Below are 24,510 nucleotides of genomic sequence, written 5' to 3' on the forward strand. Positions count from 1 at the left end.
ATATGCTGATATGTAACCATTGCTGGCAGTCTTAATCATTATTCAGGAACTGACCAAGTAATAATGTATATCATTATTCAGGAACTGACCAAGTAATAATGTATATCATTATTCAGGACCTGACCAAGTAATAATGTATATCATTTAATCACTGAATTAAATTCAATTAATCAAGAAAATCTGTTTTGCAATTTGTGTGAAGACAATGTGTATAATGACTTCCTAAAGTGTCATGTAGAGCTTACAATGAAGCTTCTTTCAAGTCCAGCTGTAAATAACACACTTTAGTTCAAATTGTTTTCTGTATGTGTGGAGATTTCATCCAAAAAAGGTCAGGTCACCTGACATAGGTCATCTTCTCACCTGATACAGCATGTTCATCATGTATGGCTTACATTTTACCCTTTAACAGGGTTAACTTTGTAGCAATCTTGAGTCAAAATAAAATACCAAAAATAAAGTTTGGTCAGCTTAGTGATTGCTGGGGAAAGTGGTATTCGATAACAAATGTTGCTTTGGGGAGCACATTTATAAAATATGAATATAAGTTTTTTTTAAGATAATACTATATCAATGTATGATTTACAATTGTATAGATAACACACTTTATTATTTTTCTAGGGCTGGTGTTAAAGGTGCCTTGGTTTTGTTACCATTGCTTGGTCTCACATGGGTGTTTGGATTATTTGCCGTGGATGAAGGCTCCTTAGTTTTCCAGTATCTGTTTGCCATCTTCAATTCTCTGCAAGGATTTTTCATTTTCCTTTTCCAGTGTGCTTTCAACTCTGAGGTATGAATTCATCTATGCCATTAAGCATAACTCCAGAACATAGGTTTTACACATGCCATCCGCTTGGGAAAAGAACTCCATCCTGCCCCCCATTACAGGGTTCGACGGCCATCTGCATGGCCACCTCCCTACATTTCGACCGTGGCAGTGTGTCCTTGACCCCAACTTTGACAGTGATCTGATCAAAGGGGCCCCTTGCCCAATTTTTATTTTAGGTACTTATTGTTTATATTTACAAGCCTTATTTTGACTTGTTTTCAATTTTGTAGTTAATTAATAGATTGATTTTACAGAGTGGTTTATTTTACATGTATTTGTATTTATTATTTGTTTTTTCATTTATTTGATCTCAATAAATTGCTTGTTTTTTATCCCTTATCTTGGTTGTGATGTGCATTTACGATCACATTTATATTGCACATATTATAAATTTTTATAAACGATTTAAGTTTTTGATCAACGACACAAACACTTCAAATTACAGTTTAAAATACTTTACAAGAAAAACAACAAATAACATGACATGAAACAGTAGGATACACACAAAGTGAACTAAATATCTAACTGAAATTACAGCATTAAAAAAAAATACTACCGGTATACTTGGTATATAATTGTTAATGATTCCCGCTTTTAGAATATTACTGTATGTAAATGTTGAGATTCAAAAGTAGTGTTAGCATTTGTTAACTTTGAGACTTGATAGACTCATGCATCTTGAATAAAGCACAGATTATTTATGGTCAGTTTTAAATAGTATTATGGTATTAATACCATAGGCAAAATATCCAGCAAAATTAATGATATTTTGTCAATATTGACCTCAGGTACGTGCAGCATATCAGAGAAAGAAGGAGAAGAGAGCATTAGCAAGAGGAGAATTTGTCACTTCTACATCAGGAACTGTAAGTTTGTTTTTACAAAAATTGGAATGGGTCAAAGGTCATCAGCAAGAGAGGTCAACTGTGAGATGCATCACAGGTCATTGGCAGAATGGGTTATATGTCACTAGATAATTTACCAGTGGGACAGCAAGATAGGTCACCATTAGGTTGGGTCACAGGTCACGAGGAGGCTGAATTACAGGTTTATGTGCAATGAATTAATGTTAGGCTGTGTGCATGTACCAGGAAAAGATTGGCTATAATAAAAAAGACTGACAACATATGATTTTGAAAGTATACAAAGTGAATTAAGTCTGCAAAATAATATACATTGAGATAGAAAAGTATACTCTGATTTTGGAATACTGAATCATCTTTGACCACAATGTTGTATTTTTCAGCACGGTGGCTATGAGACTGCTAATAGAACAACAAAGACCGCACTGACGACTTTCAGCTCATCAGATACTTCGGATTACGGCCGTGGATCACCAGCTGGTTTGGCACTTAGTCGTAAGAGTAGTCAATCTTGTAAGTTCTATTATTATGTTATATACAAACCGATTATTCAAACAAAAATATTAATTATATGTATATAAATTACATTATTTTGTTTTATTTCAGCAGCTGAAACATTAATAAAAGATGATGATAGCGTGATCAGTACGTCAAAAGTGAAGCTAAAGGACAAGCACATGGATGTAAGTCACATTCCATCACTGTAGAAGAAATTTTGACTTGTGGTTTTTGCTACTTTGTATGTCGTCCTAACCACCATGTGTCAGTTTGTCATATTCAAGTGTTCAACCTTGGAGGAGAATCCAATACCCCTCAACACAAGTGGAGCCGATTATGCAACAGATTAACTCGAGTGCCATAATATTTACCGCCAAATTGTTGGTCTCCCCATTTGGAAAAAGTCACAGAATTAGGATTCACCAGTGTATGTGTGCATGCTTGATTCCAAATCGTTTGCATGGAAACATAACTTACTTTTATACATACCTGGACATACATGCACATCCAATTCAAGATGGCTGAATAGAGGTCATTTTAAAGTAAAAATGTATAAAATTCAAGCATGTCTATCTGCCATTCCGTAACCAAATATCAGTTGTGCATAGATAGATTTACTAATATGTGGGATTAATGCACATCATCTTAATTTTCATATCACATTCAAAATGGCCGGCCGATTGGCAGCCATCTTGTTTTAATGGAAGGTTGTCCCAGAACCATATCCCTGATTTGCCTTGACTGATTGCAGTTATACACATACATTGTACATAATGTCACACATGCATTCATTTGAATGTCTGACTCGTATTACACTGTTTTGTGAAACTAGATTTCAGGCTTCCATGGGCTGATTTGGTTCAAATATGGTACATATAACGGTACTTTAAGACTTGCCAGATCTACACTTGAATTACTGCATTCAGCTCTTGTTAATATGTACACATGGGACATGTATGTACTCCTACATGTATAAGATCTTTAAAAAAAAGAACAGAGACTGTATCATGACATGCAACTCTTGATGAGGAAATTATGTAGATTTCTGTTGTGAAGGATGAAAAGTTGCATCTTACTGATGTCTTTATTGAAATACAGCGAACCATTGCTGAATTGCAGGTGTCAGATCCAAGCAAAAAAAATAACTTATCAAGTGTGGCACAATTCTTTGATAATTAAATACAAGATGCAATGAATTGTTCAGACTAGAATTTTTTTGGAGCCATTCAATTACCCCAGACTTAGCTGATAATGAGGCATCACTGTATTTACACAGTGGTGGGTGGGGTCACACCTAAACATATGTACTTGAAGTCTCGACTCAAATTCAGTAACTGGTATGTGTATACAAGTACATGCAAACTGTTTTTATTAGAAGAACCAAGTGTCCACACTTTTATGACGGACTTTTAACCACCTCTGTTTTGTTTTCAGACTGCTTCCTATAAAGCTCCGTCTTCACCTCTGCCTGGAACTGTTGAGGAAGATGACGATGTAAGTGCTAACACTAGAGGGCGCTGTATATGTACTGCCAAATTTTTGCAAGTCAATGAACATTTTACTCGAACCCTGCAAATAAATCATGAAATTGTTAACAGTAATTGAAACAAAATTTCATTTTCCTCTCAAACTTGGTATAAAATCTGTTTAAATTTCTATCTACCACGTACAAAGATGGAATCCGTCTGACTTTGCATCTACTTCGTAAGACAAAGCACCATAGTATTCATGGCACATACAATGTATTTCACATGGTACCAATATTGAAAATAGAGTGTTGCTTTATCTCTAACAGGATTGCTTTTATATGTTTTTGTTTCATTTCAGGTTGAGATTGTACATTGTTGAATTCACATCATTGATATGTATCGTCTACAGCAAAGAAGAACGTTCATATTGCGATATATCAGATGTTCGTTTCCTAGTTGCACCAAAATGCATTCCATTGAAAACAATGTGTTGCCAAACTAGACAGACTTATCAGATTACTGCATATTTTAAACAAAAATAGCAACCTCATTTGTTTGAATTTTGTCTAGATCCAATTCACAGCTGTTATAAATTTAGGAGGATAAATAATATATGTTTACTGTTTCCGGCTTACACAAGGTTCAGTTTAACTGTACCTATCTTTGAACATATTATATTTCTATGTATTCTTTTCACAGAGTGGTAGGACTCAATTAGTCCAAATTATTAATTATGTTCAGAGAAATTATTGCAGACTGTGAAATATTTGTGCATGTGCAGAGCATTTGTATCAGTAGCGGTTTCAGACCCTTGTTTTTAATTTACCCTTGGTATCAGTCATTGTAAGAATTGAAATTTTTTGAATCATTTTACAATTACCAATTCCTGTTTTATCCTAAATATATTTAATTATTACTACTTATGAGCTAAATATTTGTTAATTATTAACTCAAGATATTTACATACACTTCACACTGACATAAGGCTGACAGTCAGGTGACTAATCACATGACCAACTCATCTGCTCTTGAAAGACATCCAGATTATTCCAAACATTTTTTGAAAGTAAATTATAATTCTATTAAATACTAAAAGTTGTTGGTGGAAAAATGCCTGTCAATAAGATTAAAATTCTCCACATGCATTTTAAGAAAGTTTATTCACACTTGTTTGTGATTTTGGGTATAAAATTGATGAAAATAAAACACATTTGATATTAAAAGTTGAGTCAGTTTTGTTGCGATTGCTGTCAGCCTCAACACAAAGTGCACTACAGTACATGTAATGTTATTATTGTAACATTTTAGTGAAACTTTGTCGTTAATGTTTTGAAATTTTAATATGTACAGCATTTTTAGGTTATTTTCACAACTAAATTGGTTCAAAAACCGTTTGTAAATAGAATTGTATCAATAAATCTTCTCACACATGTCTGCCTAAATCTGAATTTTCCGTCCATATCTTTGATTCGTCACAAATCTACTTTATATTGTGCACCTAGAGGATGCCATGTTGAGGCTATGCTTCATTTGCATATTCATAAATAACATCTCGCATGCGATTTTAATTTGCATGCCACACTATAAAAGTAGCTTTCAATTTTGTCATCCAGTAAAGAACCTTCTGTTTTAGTATCGCTATGGATACCGTCCATTTTACCTGATTAACAGAAGCAGAGTTGTCTTTCTTCAAATAATAGCATGATAATCTGTTGATTGGACTTTACAGCACCAGTGTCATTGCAATATGTCAAAATATGGTTCAGTGCCACACCACCATCTTGTTTTAATCAGGGTGCCGTCCAACGAGTGCAGTTATATTGCCAAATTTTATTTTTAGTTAATTAATGAAGTTGATCTCTGTAATTAGAAATTTTAATATTATGTCAAATAAAGTTTGTGGACTGTTGTATTAGGTAATGAATGTGTCGTGTTATTTCTTTCAATATTTTATCAATATCTTCTTTTTGAATCCAATTAGAGAAGGTTGCATACAATACTAACAAGTTGATGACATAGCAAACAAAACTATGCTGTGTGTGGAAGTTACATATTCAGTTATGTATTGGAAGAATTTTGACATTATAGTGGGCTCAAATAGGATACGCTTGAGTAACTTGCAACTTCCATGGGAATGTCAGTATCAATAACTCGCCAACTTCCCCCGAATGGATGAAGCGACCACAAATAAGATTCATATGGATAAATTCTGTCAATGCAGATTTGGTTACGCAATGACAAAAACGTATGTATGTTTTTAGCACAAGAATGGCCACAATTCGGTCATTTTGAATCAGATCATGAAATAAAAATATATGTATAGCATGATGTACATTTGAAGTTTGACCAGATTAAACATGTCCGATATATATTAGACCTGCAGAGGTGAATCTGAAAGTCACTGTCTTATGAATTCATCCCAACAGGCAACTAGTTAATATTATTGACCAATATTTTCATTAAAAAAAACTTGAATTGACAAAATGTTTTCAAAGGAAGGGGTTCCCCAAATCCCCCACCGAATTACAAGTAAGACACAGGTAACTGGGCAGGTTCAAGTGGGCCGGCATTCAAGCCCTGGATTCACATGACTAGATGACAATTTTGAAATATTCTAAGTTCCTTTCTATGTAAACCAGTCTTTAATACTGCAACATCTTTGTTCATTCATTCTGCCTGCTTGGACTTCATACTTGAGATAGTTCTATCCTTTTTTGCTATTTTGCAAATATGCAAAGTTATAACAAAGGAAACCTCTGCTTACCAGATAGAACAAGCATAAGCACTGACTTCAGGTAACCAAGGAAACAAAAATGAGGATGTTGATGGACAAATCAGAATGCCATAACCATAACTAGTTACCAGCCTCTTGCTGCTTGGTGAGGAGGGAACCAGCCAAAAGAAAATAAAGCTAGATCAATTCAAACACTACCATACACAAAGATAATCATAAACACTTCAAATGAGGAAAATTGCATTGATACAAATAAATTTATTAGTGTTATTTATTTTGGTAACTTTCCATTTGGAAATGTTGTTTGCAGTTTGACTTTCACACACTTCTATGATGGTGATATGGTATTTTCAACTTTCCACAAAGTTGTTAATATTCTAAAATAAATGATAACATTGTTCATTTCATGTTCATTGTCTTTAAAATAATATTATTCTAATTTCTAGAGCTGCCTTTCCTCTTTTTTGACTTGGTGTGTTTTTCTGAAGTTGTTCCACGTTTGGGGTAATTTTTATTTTTCACATTTACAGTGTCATAGTATCGTGATCCAGTTTTCTGTCTCATTCTCTTTTTATGCTCTCGTCTTAATTCCTACAGAAAGAAACACAAAGTGAATACTTGGTTAGTACAAGTTTGAAATAAAGTACAGACACACCTCTGTTGTTTACATATATCTAATCCATTTTTCAATCAGAGTTCAAAAAACTCTTCCCTTGTTGAATGTTGCCAAAATCAAAATCATGGGCAGAAATAAGCGCTGCCATTTTGTGAGCCACAGAAATGTATGACAAGGAATCTACATGAGGCTCTGAAGGAGTATTTTACAAAGCAAAATGGGATGGGAAATATAGAAGATTCAGAGAAATGATGATAAAGCAGACTAAAGACAATTCCAAAATTCTCTAGCAGAATTTTGACAGTACAAAAGTTCCATGGTTTTCTGCAGAAATTGTTACTGACACAAATCTTTATCTTTTTTCTACTTGTAACTTTTTGAAATTGAAAATCCCACCTTTTTAGACGGCCTTTCTTCCTCCTCTTCTTCCTGATAACACCGTTTTCTTTTCTTTGATCCTTTCTTAACAGGCATGTGTTTCTGTTTAGGAGATGGCATCATCTCTACCATGGTAACATACTCTGTATCTTTTATCTGTACCCCACCATCATTATTATCATCATCATCATCATCATCATCACTTTCCTCAAGTTGTGGATTGTCTTCATCAGCATCATTTAAAAGTTCCTCATTTTCAGATTCATCCTCATAGATAACATCTATTATTTTTCCTGTTTCTATTTTCTCATTATCTTCCTCTGCTATAAAATACAGAATTATGATGAATATTTATTCATTGAGGTTGCTTATGGGACTCCCTAACTAATTTCTAAAATTCTTCCCAAATCAGAAGCCAAAATCTGGGAGTTCAAGACAACCACAGACTAATAATCAGGGTTATTTTTCAAAAGTTGGGTTAAACACAAATACATTTTTTGGCAACTACAAATTTATGTGGACAACCAGTTTCCAGAGTGGTTGTCTTGTCTTGGTTGACTTCTGCAAATGAAAAACAACTGACAATGGTGATTTCATATTATTATAATTTAGTTGCCTGGGTGGTAATTTTTTGCTGTGGTGGAAAACAATAAAATGTTTTTTTAGACATACGTTTGTATTATATTTAGGGAATAAAGGACAATGCACTGTCCATCACTGCAAGATAACAAGGCATAGACTGGGTTGTGTGCATAAATAGGGGGGACCATAGTCAAGCAAACATCTCCATCAAAGCCCAGTTATCACGCAATAGTTCTTTATTTCAATTAGGCCAAATCAAGATTGAAATCAAATATACAATAGGTAGGTATGAATAACTTGTTATTTTATCAAAACTTTTTAGTTTATAATATGAAAATTAATTTATTATTCTAATGAGAGTATTTTTCAATAATACACCAAGTCTTTCATGTACATTTGGCCTTGTAATACCATTGACTGTTGAAAAATGTACCTGAGGTGTTAACTTGATCAGAAAACAAAAAACAGTGTTGGTTTGCATGTTGTGGACATTTTGTGAGCAGACAACATATGCACGTAGGTAAATTTTCAGATGAAAATGACCAGGGCTGTATGTGGTACTGATTGTCTAATGAGATTTTGGTGTTTTAATAATGGGCAGCGCACAATATTATAACTTACTTGTATCATACCATGTCAATAACTCACCATTTGAACTCTGAATATTATCAGACTGTTTTTGTTCTGTTATTTCATTCCTGGTCTTCTTGAATTTTTGTTGTTTGATTTTAAATCCTGCAAGTTTCTGCTGATTTGTTTTTTTCCCCCCAAGAAAGGTCAATGCACTTTTCAAAACACCACTGTCTTTGTTTATAACTAGTCCAGATTCCTCTTTTCCATCTTCCTGGTTTCTATGGCGACTAGTATCATCTTCTTTTTCTTCCTCCTCTTCATCATCATCATCACTGATTGCATCATCATCAACAGTAGTTTCCATAGGAACAATATCCTGAATATCCTCTCCAACAAATTCTGGTTCAACGCTGATTTTAGTAAGATCCTGAGAAACAGCAAACTGGACTTCATCTGTTGTTGACTCAATTTCTTTTTCATTGGATGACTCCATCTTTTCATCATTCGCTGTTTTTGCTTCAGCCATCTTCTCTTTCTCTTTCTTTTCATTATGTATCCTCTCTCTTACTTCCTGCAAAAAAACAAAACAAAACAAGCCATGCATGGCACAGTCCCAGTTAGTTATCAAATTCAAGGTACATAGTTTTGTTTATAGTAATATAGCTGGAATATAACCATGTCAGGAATATGATTATGATTGTTTAACATTAAAATGATTGACATTTGTATCTGATCAAGTACTTGTCCACATGTTAGAGATATGGCTCTAGAAGCAAATTCATTAAAACACAAGTTTGAACGAAATCCATCCATAAATGCTTGATATTTGATGATTTTTTAGCACAAAAATGGCCACCATATGGCCATTTTGAATAGGATCGTCAAACCAATATATCTGTCTATCTATGACATGATGTATAATGAATATTTAAAATTTGAACATAATCAGTGAAAGCAAGTCAGAGATAAGGCACGAGAACCACATTCATTAAAACAAAATGGCCGCCAGTCAGCCATTTTTAATCTTATCTGAAAAACAAAATTATTTGCATCAAGGTCCCATAATGTCTAATGTATATACCAAGTTTGAACAAAATCCATCTGTAAACAGCCGAGAAATGGTTGATTTTTAGAATTTTTTAGCACAAAAATGGCCGCCTTTTGGCCATCTTGAATCAGATCGTAAAACAAAATGATGTGCATCAAGGTCCTACAATGTCTAATGTATATACCAAGTTTGAACAAAATCCATCTGTAAACAGCCGAGAAATGCTTGATTTTGATGATTTTTAGCACAAAAATGAATGCCATTCGGCCATCTTGAATCAGATTGTAAAACAAAATGATGTGCATCAAGGTCCTATAATGTCTAATGTATATACCAAGTTTGAACAAAATCCATCTGTAAACAGTCGAGAAATGCTTGATTTTGATGATTTTTAGCACAAAAATGACCGCCATTCGGCCATCTTGAATCAGATCAAGAAACAAGTTGACGTGCATATGTATAATATCATGTATGATGTATGTGTGAAGTTTGATTGTGATTTGTCCAGGCATTTCTAAGATAAAGGTCCGAACGCATGCACAGACGCACGCACGCATGGACACACAAAGGTCAAAACATAAGTCCCCGTTTTCGAACTGCGTCCGAAAGGGGACTAATTAAAGTAGAATAATCCAATCTTGACCAAAGCTGTAATTGTATTAATTATACTTTTTTTTTTGACAAGTAAACTCTGACATGTTTCACACAACATTGGATGAAATGATCATTTACAGTGTGCAGACAATTTAAACATGTGTTCGATGGGGGGGGGGGGGTGATTTCAATTACTGTTCAGAATTGTTACATTTATTACATTTATTTCACACTTGCAAAATTTCATTTACTGAAGGGAGGAGAGGAGGAGGGTGAATTTTAACAAAGTGATTACATTTGCATATGTGAAATATCCACAGTCACTTACCTGGTCTGTTTCTGGTGGCTTAACAAAGTAGGGGACTTTTCCTCTCTGCCAATCATTCAGAACCATCTTGGCTACAGTATTTATAGCAGGCTCTCCACCCTAATAAAATAAACAATTATTAAATATATATCACATTTGTATTGTGATAGAACTTGAATGTGTGTTATGAAGACACAGAACAAAATTCTCACTGCTCCCTTATTATTTATTATTTTCTTATTTATTCCTGAACTCCACAATGTTTTCAATCACATTTTTGATGCTACATTTTGCACATTTTAATGTTCATAATTTCTTTTGTTAGTTTTGAACTAGATGAAAATAATTTACCACTGACTGAATATTGTTGAAAAATTGTGGTGATTTATATTGTGTTCAAATACATTTTAGTGAATAAGAATACAACCAATGTTACCATTGTCTCTGCTATGTTTTATTCATAGTTGTGTAGATGTTATATGAATTTCAACAGAAATCACATATTTGAGACTCCTGTATATGGCTTAATTATTTTCGTTATTTTTACTTATATCATTGACAATGACTTTTTGTCTTATTTCTGCCACAGTCGTGTTGTTAATTAAATTGAGTTGGTTTGTATTGTTTCATGACGTGTCTGTTTCAGTACACCCACAGCTATTTGGACTGTTGAGAAGATAGAACCTTTCTTTCAACACTGTTTAGCAGTTAAAATTATTGAATGGTCAACTTTGAATAATAGTCACTGACACCCTGAACAGTGCCAGTTTTTTTCATATAAATGGATAACTGGTGTGCCCAAGATAAAAACGCTATTAAAACAATCCATTTGTCAAGCAATGAAAAGAACAAGATGACGTTAGTTCAATTACCTTCAATAATTTTCCAGTTTTCCTCGCCATCTGTTCTAAGAAATCTTCATCATCCTTCCACTGTGCAATATTATACGTTCTCTGAATGTATTCCGGTTTGACTCGCTCCAGTACGGCACCAACATAGTCCTCTGGGTTCTTCACGTTCTCAACCCTTACCTGATATGCATGAAAGAACTATTAATTGAAGTCTATCTATCTTTTACTTCACGTTCTGGAAACATTGTGCCTTTATACTAGTCTAAGATTAATATTAACATAAACTACGGCCACCAGTCGGCTATTTTGAGTGGGCTCAAATAGTATTCATGTACGCCATCAAGGTATGATTTTGTGCCAATTTTTAATGAAATAAGTAAAGTAGGTTTGAGTCTGGAAATAATCTTCTCAGATGTTATCCAAGTGGACCTTCACATTCACATTGTTTAACCTTTTCACCACCAGACTTTCTCACTCAAATTTTTTGGTACTTTTTTTCTTATACATGCATTCTTCAATATTTCTGGAAATGAACCCTAATTTTGGAGCCAACAGACAAAATTTGAGTCGATTTTCAGTTTTTACTCAAAAAATTTGGCTATTTTTGTCACCATCTTCTGAAGTACTAAAAACAGAACTACGGTATTTTGTGAATTTGTGCTGAAAAGTGGGAACTGGTAGTGAAAAGGATATTATTAATATTTAATTCATTCAAACTGTCCTACTGTTTTAGATGCAGTAGTATTTTGCGGTATTCAATCCATACCACACAATATCTTTTAAACCAGTGTTAATTTTTTACTTGGATGTTATTATTTTTGGTCAAAAAATAACAACCAAACACAGAGAGCAACTACAAACGCACATACATGTACAATGTTCCTGCAATCTTTACCAGTGTTAACTACATTGTAGTAACACACATGATTATTATCAACAATGACAATGTTTCAGCTTTTCCACAAAAATAACACAACAAGTACATGTCTTGAATCATGCACACTGTGCTTATCACCACTGTCACAGGTCGCAACTCTATACCTTTCTAGATTGTCTACATTAGTGATTTGCTTGCTTGCTCATATAGTTATATTTTATAATAAAGAGGTCAAATGTGACAAATATCAGAGACATGTGGTTTTACGCAACACAGTATTGCCTTTTTTCTTTTGTGCTACAAGCTAAAAAACATATCACCACTGCCTTCCTACAATATCAAGCTTTATCTCTGATATTATCCGTGAATCTATAAATATCTTTTTATGTTATTTTCTTCTCAGTGAATGTAAATATGTATTATAAATACACATGTACACAAAAACTCACCACGCCTTTCAAAACAAGCTCGGTCTCCGTCTCCCCTGTTGGGTACACCACACCGGGACAATCTATTAAAAATATTCGTCTCATCAAGGTAATATACTGCCAGACTTTGGTCTCTCCAGCAATGGGGGCTACTTTGCAGACTTTCTTTGCACGCAATGTATTAATGACGGAACTCTTACCGACATTTGGATAACCAATGAAACCAACACTGATCTGTTTCTTGTCCAGATGTAGCTGTGAGAAAATTAATTGGAATCATGGGATATGTAATCTCTAATCTAGCTGGATTATTAATTCATCCAATGAATGATGTACTATGAGATGACATTATTTATTGTTGGCACATTCCATTTAGCAATCAGTATAGGGGTGTACCCCCTCTCCCCCACCCAAAGTAGAATGTACTGTAAAACATGTTGAAACAGCTCAATCTTAGCAAATTTTCTGTAATATGTGAATTATCAGAATCTTAAAATGAAAACAATCTTATTGACTACTGTATAAAGGCCATTTATTTTTACTGGCATTTATTTTCACTGTTTTGATGTTTTGAGTAATATTACTGGGTTTTAAGTTCAAGAACTTGTCAGGGAAACAATGAGTTCTATTGTTATTCTATATGATCACATAGATTTAATTTAGCAGATATTCCCTTATAGACAAAATACCGAAATTAAAAAGTCATTGTCAATGACACGTCCCCGTTCCGTTCATATTTGAGTGACATATACATTCAAAGCAGATCATGACCGAAATGCACCTGCATATGTACAACACATTGTGCTAAATCTGAACAAAATCCATCCATGCATGACTGAGATCCGGTTCTGGAATTGTGAAAATACGTGATTTTGATGCATTTTCGGCCTTAAAATGGCCATCATTTCGCTATTGTTAAGCAGATCATGAAACAAAGGCACATATCTATTTGTGACATGATGTACCATGTGTGTGTGAAGTTTGAACTTGATCAATCCAGACATGTCTTGGATACGGATCCAGAACTGAATTCTTTAACAAAATGGCCGCCAGTCGGCCATTTCAAACTTGATCCGAAAAAAAAATGACGTGCATCAAGGTCCTATTATGTTTAATGTATGTACCAAATTTGAACAAAATCCATCCATGCATAACTGAGATACGGGTCCGGAATGGTGAAAATGTGCGATTTCAATGCATTTTCGGCCTTAAAGCGGCCTCCATTTGGCTATCGTTAATGAGATCATGAAACAAATGCACATACATATTTGTGACATGATGTACCTTGTGTGTGTGAAGTTTGAACTCGATCAATCCAAGCATGTCTCGGATACGGATCCAGAACTGAATTCTTTAAAACAAAATGGCCGCCAGTCGGCTATTTCGAACTTGATCCGGAAAAAAAAATGACGTGCATCAAGGTCCTATTATGTTTAATGTATGTACCAAATTTGAATGAAATCCATCCATGCATAACTGAGATCCGTGTCCGGAATGGTGAAAATGTGCGATTTCAATGCATTTTCGGCCTTAAAGTGGCCGCCATTTGGCTATAGTTAATGAGATCATGAAACAAATGCACATACATATTTGTGACATGATGTACCTTGTGTGTGTGAAGTTTGAACTTGATCAATCCAGACATGTCTCGGATACGGATCCAGAACTGAATTCTTTAAAACAAAATGGCCGCCAGTCGGCCATTTCGAACTTGATCCGAAAAAAAAGATTACGTGCATCAAGGTCCTATTATGTTTAATGTATGTACCAAACTTGAATGAAATCTGTCCATGCATAACTGAGATCCGGGTCCGGAATGGTGAAAATGTGCGATTTCAATGCATTTTCGACCTTAAAGCGGCCGCCATTTGGCTATCGTTAATGAGATCATGAAACAAATGCACATACATATTTGTGACATGATGTACCTTGTGTGTGTGAAGTTTGAACTCGATCAATCCAAGCATGTCTCAGATACGGATCCAGAACTGAATTCTTTAAAACAAAATGGCCGCCAGTCGGCTATTTCGAACCCGATCCCAAAAAAAAAAGACGTGCATCAAGGTCCTATTATGTTTAATGTATGTACCAAATTTAAACAAAATCTGTCCATGCATAACTGAGATCCGGGTCCGGAATGGTGAAAATGTGCGATTTTGATGCATTTTCGGCCTTAAAATGGCCGCTATTCGGCTATCGTTAATCGGATCATGAAAAAAATGCATGTGCATATGTCCCATATAATGTGTGATGTATGAGTGAAGTTTGAACTTAATCGGTCCATGCATGTTCGAGATACAGGTGATCACGGACGGACGGACGCACGGACGGACGGACGCACACAGGGCAAACCATAAGTCCCCGTTTTCGGACTACGTCCGAACGGGGACTAAAAACCAGTGAGCAATTAATACAGTATCCTTAATTTAAAATTAACGACATCTTTAAAAAGATAAGACACACAAAAAACTTACTTTTGCAAACTGCCTGAGTAGCTGTATTAGTGCTCCTTTACCAAAAGGATTATTGACGCTAGCATGAAACGCTAAAGTAGGATAGTCATGTGATAAGATGGCCACCCATTTTTGCTGCAAGAAATATGTAAATAATAATGTTATTAGTTTTTTAATGAAAACTTTGATAATGAATCTAATAACAAAATCCCGACCATCCTTTGCATGATTATCAAATGAGTTATTTTATTGTAATTATTTTTCATGTTATGTAACATACATTTGCTTTTCACGTCATAGACTACTGTATTTACTCTAATACATATACATGTAGTAGCTCTGGTGTAAATTACAGATGTGTTTTTATGGTAAAGATAAGTTCCCGGTAGTATTTCGCATAATTTTATCCGACTTCAAAACAGATACAAATTTACATCATTTTCAGTTTTCAATTAAAATTATTGATAAGGAAAACAAGATATAAACAGAATCGTTCAGTGGTATTTGACACCGACACAAAATGACAAAGAACGAGATGATCAACTTACCGTGACCCATGTAGGAACTAAGTCTACTTTGTTGAGTATGAATATAAGATGTTTATACTGTTTTTCCCTTTTAAGATAGTTTTCAATGTGTTTAGATCTAGTACCTTGTGGGTCCCTGGCATCCAGTACTTGTACTACTACATCAGATGAGTCAATCACCTAAATAGAAGGGAATATTAAATGAAGAAGGTTTAATTTTATAAATGGGGATAAACGTTTAAAAGTTAAAGATCTAAAAGCAATGCATTCTAGTCATTTTTGTTATACATTACCTGGAATGACAAAATTCATAGAGGCAGATTTCATTTCGTTACAAAACACAAATGTCACAAAAGTTACCAGACAATACAATATGGCACCCTGACATCATGTAAAATAATTAAAAATAATGCTGTACTGTTAACTTTTGATACAGACATTCTAGTAATCATTTTATCTCACCTTATACAGCTCTCCCCAAATCCTAGTAGATGTTCCCTTGCTAAAAATCGGTTCTCTGGCTTCTTTGCGCATACCATCGTCATCACGCACTAAATCTCGGTCCTTCTCACTATCATACTTTTCAACCAAATCATCTGCACTTTTTACCAAACTCTGCAAAATAAGTCATTGTTAATGACATAGTCCCTGTTTGTAATATAGATGCAAGAGATATGACCTAATGTGTGGTGTATTCACATTGTTATATAAGTTTGAACTTGATCGGTCCAGACACTTGGGAAAATGTATTTCTTACACATTTAGAAATAATGTTTAAGCCCCGTTATTTAATTATAAAATACTCATGTTAAAATAATACATGTAACATCTGCAAACAATTGAATTAATATGTACTATATGTAAGTACAACTCATCATAAAGTGATTTCCCTTAATCTGATAACTGAAAACTTTCATTGACCCGGGTCCAAAATCTCAGAGTACACAAGTGCAACCAAACTATGTCTCGTACATGCTCAAGAAACTGCATTCATAAATCTGAGTAAACCTTGATGTACTTTTAATAACAAATTGACTTCTTTGTTAATTCAGGTCTTTGTATATTACCAGGACCTGGGTTTGTTTCAGTATCACACTATAAAATCAAAATGTAGCCCTGACACCCCTCTACTGTTTCCACTGAGATTGGTAATGGTAAGACCCATCTGTCACTGCAGGGTTCTCCACAAGGGGTTTTTACAGGGCGCCGCGCCCTGTTATCTGAAATTGGCGCCCTGTTTAAATTGTCAGCGCCCTGTTATATTTCCTGTGCGCCCTGCATGGTCCCAGACAAAGAATTGTTTACAAAACAGGCCAACACTCATTGTCTTTCGAAGATGATTCATCGTGCTCAGGGTAACTGGTTCATTGTTTTAAGGTGCAACTGTGAAAATTCCGGTTTGTTATCGTAGCAGGTCACCGTGAGGTGATAACACCTCCATGCACCACCAAACAAAAAGTTACAAGTTTTTTCAACACGATTAAAAATGAACATGTGTCCCAGAAAAGTGCATTACCGTACCCATATTTTTACTACCAGGGTGACGTCAAATATATAAAATCGTTATCGGTAAAACCATTCGTTAAACATAAGGTCTATGGTTAAAACCAAGTTCACGCCGTGACTAGGTAGCGGCAACATCGTCACCGCCGAGTGGAACAAAGGCAGCAACCAGGCAGCTATGCACTTGCAGGATCGGTAAACGACCAGCGCAGCCGACGTACCATCACAGACATTGCTGATCACCAAGAAGTCCACACGAATGCTTGCTTGAACATGTAAATGTTTACATTTAAATGTCACTATTTAAAAAGTTGAATTTTCTTTAAATCACGATTTAAAAACCCCGATAAAACGGCCATGCTTCATAAGTGGAGGAAATAAATTTACTTGTGTTCTTTTGGAACAAATATTCTGATTGGTTGTTTTTCGCGTCAATGCGTGGCTTTGGCCAATCAAAAGCATCGTTACATAGTATCAGGGAACTCACAGTAAAATGAACTGCTTCCGGGTCATAGCTGTTTTCAACGAAGCAGACATCAACAAACTTTCGATTTGAATGAAAGTTATTCTTTTAAGTATGTATTTTGTTTTTTTATACCTAATTCTATTATTTTTGATAGTAACTGCAGATTGAAAATCTTCTATTGTGTACATTTTATTTCGTTTGATCACCTTGGTTTTTGGTGCCATTCATGCAAGTTTTTTAATGAACCAATTACGAACGTTTGTGCGACATATATTTTATTTTGCTTCGTCCAAATAAATATAAATCATAAATATAAATTTTTGCTAAAAATTAAATAAAGCATGTATGTATCTATTTGGGAAAATAATTTAACAAACTTGTTATGTCTTTTTCTGGACACGATCATTACTTGTAAACAACTGATGTCGCCGCTTGAGGAATCGTGCAGCTAAAATCAGCTGATTGTACGTGTTGACGTTTACTTAATAATAGCTCTTCAAAATTCCTATTCATTTTGTAATAATAAATATATATTATGCATATGTAATAATATGTAGATTAATAGATTTTTTGGTTTCCATTTTTCAACATCCATGCCAATGATGCACGTTACAAATGTGCCACGCTCACTTCACATTGGCGCGCCCTGTTTAATTTTCAAACCGTGGAGAACCCTGCACTGATTCAGATCAAGGTCATGACCAGGTCAGACAGCACTGAAAACCCTAGCATTACAATATAAGCTAATTATTTATTCTGAACATGCTCAATTGTTCCATCAGTGGTGTTGGGAGATGTAGTTTTAGATGAAAATCATGACCCATTTATGATTTTCAGATCTGTAAAAAAAAATTTACATGCATATTTGGCAGAGACTTGTTCATCAACTAGCCAAATGTTGGAGACGTCACAGACAGAAATTGAAAATAAGAAGTAATAGTCCGCCTTTCGGGCTGCGTCTGAAACGGGGACTAATTAATTGTGGCTTTAGCCATCCTCCAGAAACAAAAAATGGGAGGGGGGTGGGGTGTTGTTAATCTTTTATCTAATCAGACTCTGAATAGAAAAATTAGAGGGGATTGATAGTTCTATTTTCTTACCTCCACATCTGCTGCTTTCAATGTCGGTCTCTTTCTCTGTTTCTTCTTACCAAATGTACTTTCAAAACTTTCAGTTTCCAAAACATGCACCCTGGCATGCTGTGATAAAAAAAAAAAAATGATATCATTCAAAATTGGCATGTAAACCTGACATATGACATTTGTTATGCAAGGCGACTGTGCCCGACACTGAGGTTCACTTTGATTTGTCTCTCGATATACATGTACGTGCTATACATAGGGTATTTTATCACAAACTGTATCAATATTTGAGACTACATACATGTACCATCTGTCTATCAAATGGCGATATCTTGCCATGTTTCAACTAGACCTGCTAGAATTAAAGCACCTGCAGACCTTATCAGAGGTTTCACCAATTCAATCTGATTAAAATAAGATCTAGTTTGGGTTTTGTTTTTTTTAATATAATATAATACCATTCATATTTTTTTCCATATATTTTATTTATTTTTTTTCAATTTATTTGCTGGTATTTTCTCTAAGTAATCGCAAAAGCCCACAAAAAATAACATATAAAAATATATATTAATAAAAAAAAAAAAAAAAAAAAAAAAAAAAAAAAAAAAAAAAAAAAAAGCCCAAACAAGGATCTTATTTTAATCAGATTGTCACCAATGCAGCATTCAAATAAATCTCACCCAATGAGACAATCAATTTGTTGTGAATGATTTGAACATACACTTTGCTAAAGGTATTCAGACAATGTACTTCATTTAATTTTAGGTGACCCCCCTCCCGACTATTGGCAAATTCATTTAAATTCCCATCTGCACATTTTTGTTTCTCTCAACTCAAATCATGTCCATTTCACATCATCATACAATCACAAATTCAATTTAACACTCACCTTTGCCCTTTCCTGTAACAATGTGATTGGTAGTTTAGATTGCCTCATCACGACTTGGTACGGATCTCGTATAACTTTACCAAGTTCATTTTGAAATGTCTGTAGCGAGGACTGACTAACAACGCGAGTGTTACCTGAAAAATTAAGATGACTGAGTTTAGGAAACCTTTACTTAATTGTGTCTTTTAGAAATCGTTTATATTTGAACAAGAACAAATATTTCTTTCTGAGTCTGTAGTGTTTAAGGCATGTGACTTATTATATAAATTTTTTGAATTTTTAAGAATATGTGGTATAGTGTAAAATACTTTATTTTTGCATGGAATTAATTTTCACTATTTTCGCTGAAGGAATGATTCAGTGAAAATAACATTCCGCAAATATACCTTTTTTCCTACATTTTACATTCAACTTCTCAAAAATCAGTGAAAATAAATTGTATACAAAACACTTAAGTCTTTTGAGCGAAAATTAATTCTAGCTAAAATAAAGTATTTTATACTATTATGTACATTTTTTAAAACATGTGGTAAATTCTGTTGCTGTTTGCAGATTCACATCAGTTTAGTCAAAATCAAAACTAAGAATGACTCAATGGCAATTAACTGGGATTGAAAAAGGAAGTATTACCAGCATACAGAATAAATATTTAATGCAAGTATTTAATGGCCCTACAGTAAATCACAAACTTGTGTCAATAATTTGAAAAAAACACACAAAAAAAACCCAGAATTAATCAGTGAAAACCTTATTAACCTTACATCTTTCTTCTAAAAAAATATGCATCCACTCATATATAGTGCACTGAATCATTAAAATATGACTTATTTTGAACATCTTTGTAACTCACATAAGTGCACACACTACTAATAGAGCAAATATGGTACTATGTAATCTGATAATTTTATTCTATGTCTGGAAACAATTCAAGACAATTTTGTAGTTTAATAATGGTGCATGTACAGTTTGAATATGACACATATTCCAGATCTCTCCCACGAGATGTGTTGAGAATATCACTCACCAAACCATCTTCTGTTGGGTTCTACCCTTGCCACTGTTCCTAAAGGAAGCCAGTCTTGAAATGGAGCGGCTTTGACTATTTTGCCTTCTTTATTTCTGAAAAATGTAGTTTAGAAATACATGTACATGAGCAGTCACCAAAATGCTGTAAATTATCCAATTGTCACCACCACTAATATTTACCATCTGTTGCCTTCTCAGAATCATCATTTTTTCCTGCCAACATTTTGCTAATTTTTATGTATATTTTTACAATTATTTTGATAATTTTCAAAACAAATAGACATAATATCCTATTGGCTACAGGTTTTGATCACCAAAAAAAATGTGAAAAAATAATGCAAATTTTATCTTATCAAATTTTATCAAATTTTAACAAAAGTACACTTTGGTGCTAAAGCAATTTAATAACTTGAAGGCAGTGAAATCTTCAAATTCTTCACTGTGCATGTCATTTAAAAATATTTTGATACAGTACAGTGAACATACATAACATGATGGGGTGACACGACAGAATTCCTTATGACTGTGAGACAGAATTCCTTATGACAGTGAGACAGAATTCCTTATGACAGTGAGACAGAATTCCTTATGACAGTGAGACAGAATTCCTTATGACTGTAAGACAGAATTCCTTATGACAGTGAGACAGAATTCCTTATGACAGTGAGACAGAATTCCTTATGACAGTGAGACAGAATTCCTTATGACAGTGAGACAGAATTCCTTATGACTGTGAGACAGAATTCCTTATGACAGTGAGACAGAATTCCTTATGACAGTGAGACAGAATTCCTTATGACAGTGAGACAGAATTCCTTATGACAGTGAGACAGAATTCCTTATGACAGTGAGACAGAATTCCTTATGACAGTGAGACAGAATTCCTTATGACAGTGAGACAGAATTCCTTATGACAGTGAGACAGAATTCCTTATGACAGTGAGACAGAATTCCTTATGACAGTGAGACAGAATTCCTTATGACAGTGAGACAGAATTCCTTATGACAGTGAGACAGAATTCCTTATGACAGTGAGACAGAATTCCTTATGACAGTGAGACAGAATTCCTTATGACAGTGAGACAGAATTCCTTATGACAGTGAGACAGAATTCCTTATGACAGTGAGACAGAATTCCTTATGACAGTGAGACAGAATTCCTTATGACAGTGAGATAGAATTCCTTATGACTGTGAGACAGAATTCCTTATGACAGTGAGATAGAATTCCTTATGACAGTGAGACAGAATTCCTTATGACAGTGAGACAGAATTCCTTATGACAGTGAGACAGAATTCCTTATGACAGTGAGACAGAATTCCTTATGACTGTGAGACAGAATTCCTTATGACAGTGAGACAGAATTCCTTATGACAGTGAGACAGAATTCCTTATGACAGTGAGACAGAATTCCTTATGACTGTGAGACAGAACTCCTTATGACTGTGAGACAGAATTCCTTATGACAGTGAGACAGAATTCCTTATGACAGTGAGACAGAATTCCTTATGACAGTGAGATAGAATTCCTTATGACAGTGAGACAGAATTCCTTATGACAGTGAGACAGAATTCCTTATGACAGTGAGACAGAATTCCTTATGACAGTGAGACAGAATTCCTTATGACAGTGAGATAGAATTCCTTATGACTGTGAGACAGAATTCCTTATGACAGTGAGATAGAATTCCTTATGACAGTGAGACAGAATTCCTTATGACAGTGAGATAGAATTCCTTATGACAGTGAGACAGAATTCCTTATGACAGTGAGACAGAATTCCTTATGACAGTGAGACAGAATTCCTTATGACTGTGAGACAGAATTCCTTATGACAGTCAGACAGAATTCCTTATGACAGTGAGACAGAATTCCTTATGACTGTGAGACAGAATTCCTTATGACTGTGAGACAGAATTCCTTATGACTGTGAGACAGAATTCCTTATGACAGTGAGACAGAATTCCTTATGACAGTGAGACAGAATTCCTTATGACAGTGAGACAGAATTCCTTATGACAGTGAGACAGAATTCCTTATGACTGTGAGACAGAATTCCTTATGACTGCGAGACAGAATTCCTTATGACAGTGAGACAGAATTCCTTATGACAGTGAGACAGAATTCCTTATGACAGTGAAGAAATAATGTAGAAAATAACAATTTACACTTCTAATTCTAAGGAAAACATTGCAGTAGAAGATACATGTACAAACCTGATTGGTTTACCCCCTTTATACATCTTGATTCTTTTGACCGTGGCTTTGTCCCTCATGTTGTTGCCCGTTCCTTTTTCAGTTTTTGGTCGATCTGAGATTTAAAAACATAATTAATCAATAAGGCAATATTAAATTTTACATTTTGACCTACACTTATTCAGAGCAGACTCTGGCTCCATCTCAACCCAAATTTTTCATAAAGAAAAGCTTATGTGAATGAAATTATACCAAGTTGTTAATAGCTTCAAAATTATTACATTGCGACTGCATTTTTCTTTTCAAAGAAAATTTTTGTTGATTGAGAAATTTGTTTTATTTACAGCTCCAGGTAGCCAACTGTTTATTCCATATTTACAACAATAACAACAGTAACCCAGTTTTGTACCAAGTGTACATTTGTTGTTAACTGCATGACCTGCAGATCTGGCTATGTTTTCTGTGTTACTTGAAAGTAGTTTGATATCCCTGCGTTTCATGTTTTTCATCATGCTTACTGAATATATTTTATATGCATCAAGCATGATTGTCTTGTTACCAAGGTATAAAGAAAGTTTCCCTGCACTAGGTCGTAAGGCTAACCACAGGGAGCCCAGGAACTATAATCAACTGTCTGCAGTCTCAATGAGCTGGGGGCGGGGGTTACGAACCACTGCGAGTTTACAACACAGTTGGCTTCGCTCAACCAGTTTTGTGATTGGATACATTCTGAATAGGCCACACCTCCAACTGTGTTGAGCCTTCTGTTCATTAGAATATTCGTAAATGTACTCAATTTGTGTAGTTTTCTTGATTTATTCTGCAGATACCAGTAAATTATAGGTAAGGCTTTGGCGAAATTTGTAAGAGCAATTAATATTCTTCAATATAATATAATATTCTTTATTTTTCATTTTTTTCGTCTGTTTTTTCCAGTTTAAAAAATGTGAGCTGGCTGGAGCCTCCATCCCTAGTCTATTTTCTTACACTGGATACCAGCCAATAACCCAGCTCATTGAGACTGCGTATAGTTGATTATAGTTCCTGGGCTCCCTGTGACTATACACTAAGCTCGATCTGCTGACATAGGCGATGGGATGTTGTTCAATAAAGAAAACATACTATAAAATAAACCCATGGTGCATATATGTGCTTTTTATCTATTTTCAATAAGCCACCTCGGTAAGTCGCGACCCCCAATAAGTCACGGTTTTTGCTTGGATCCCGACAACCGCAACTCAGTTTAGAGATTCAGCTCAAGATACAGGAATGCTACAATGATGTTCTGAGTGGTGACAGTAAATTTAAATACAGTGGACATCAGTTCATCTAGCCCTGAGTACAGTCCTGCAGGTTGGCCTTCTTCCGCTGATCATTCGGCCCCATGATCACCCGAATGATCAGCGGAAGGAGGCCAACTTACAGGACTGTACTCAGGGCTACAGTTCATCATGATCATGGGTGCATGGGACCATGCAGTCTGTGCACTACTACCGGTATTGTAGTCATACCGGGTACTTACCTGCGTTCAAACTATGTTTCCCCTTGCTTATCCGACTCATACGAGCGGGTCCCTTTGGCTTGACCATGGTGGAAGATCACAATAACACAAAATGAAGCAATAATCAGTAGTATCTGCTGGATAGTTCCCCCAATTAATTCAACTTCCTATATCCATGCACGTCCATGTGATTGCAACATCAATCTCCCTTATTAGTAGATT

General features: G+C 34.8%; 2 protein-coding genes across 3 annotated transcripts in view; one reads left to right on the plus strand and one right to left on the minus strand.

Annotated features, from left to right (window-relative positions):
• Positions 1–5,579, plus strand: part of LOC100367891 (uncharacterized) — a 37,980-nt gene extending 32,401 nt beyond the window's left edge. The window contains exons 23-28 of the mRNA XM_085493310.1: positions 622–790; positions 1,618–1,695; positions 2,076–2,205; positions 2,299–2,375; positions 3,625–3,684; positions 4,018–5,579. Of these exons, the coding sequence (XP_085349436.1) occupies positions 622–790; positions 1,618–1,695; positions 2,076–2,205; positions 2,299–2,375; positions 3,625–3,684; positions 4,018–4,038 (535 nt within the window). The 3' untranslated portion in view covers positions 4,039–5,579. The remainder of the gene's footprint in view (positions 1–621; positions 791–1,617; positions 1,696–2,075; positions 2,206–2,298; positions 2,376–3,624; positions 3,685–4,017) is intronic.
• A 1,052-nt stretch (positions 5,580–6,631) lies between these two features.
• Positions 6,632–24,491, minus strand: LOC100368042 (uncharacterized). Of its 2 annotated transcripts, none has more exons than XM_085492684.1 (14): positions 24,310–24,491; positions 22,809–22,902; positions 20,592–20,686; positions 19,568–19,701; positions 18,697–18,795; positions 16,090–16,242; positions 15,649–15,807; positions 15,122–15,235; positions 12,669–12,902; positions 11,364–11,522; positions 10,513–10,611; positions 8,618–9,113; positions 7,406–7,707; positions 6,632–6,984 (listed from the first exon to the last, which is right to left on the minus strand). In XM_085492684.1, exons 1-14 carry the CDS (start codon positions 24,374–24,376, stop codon positions 6,829–6,831), a joined length of 2,361 nt encoding a protein of 786 aa, XP_085348810.1. In that variant the 5' UTR covers positions 24,377–24,491; the 3' UTR covers positions 6,632–6,828. The 2 variants fall into 2 exon arrangements, with proteins under 2 accessions (XP_085348810.1, XP_085348809.1); XM_085492683.1 differs by having other exon boundaries at positions 7,406–7,710.
• Positions 24,492–24,510: the final 19 nt, after the last annotated feature.

Source organism: Saccoglossus kowalevskii, chromosome 18, assembly GCF_978046115.1.
Source record: "Saccoglossus kowalevskii chromosome 18, keSacKowa6.1, whole genome shotgun sequence".
Taxonomy (NCBI): Eukaryota; Metazoa; Hemichordata; class Enteropneusta; family Harrimaniidae; genus Saccoglossus; species Saccoglossus kowalevskii.

Excerpts from the sequence above, each read along its gene's own strand:
- LOC100368042 (XM_085492683.1), bottom strand. The coding sequence starts at position 24,376 with ATGGTCAAGCCAAAGGGACCCGCTCGTATGAGTCGGATAAGCAAGGGG. Across the intron at positions 22,903-24,309 it reads GAAACATAGTTTGAACGCAG|ATCGACCAAAAACTGAAAAA; the intron begins GTAAGTACCCGG and ends TTTAAATCTCAG. Across the intron at positions 7,711-8,617 it reads TAATATTCAGAGTTCAAATG|CAGAGGAAGATAATGAGAAA; the intron begins GTGAGTTATTGA and ends TGTATTTTATAG.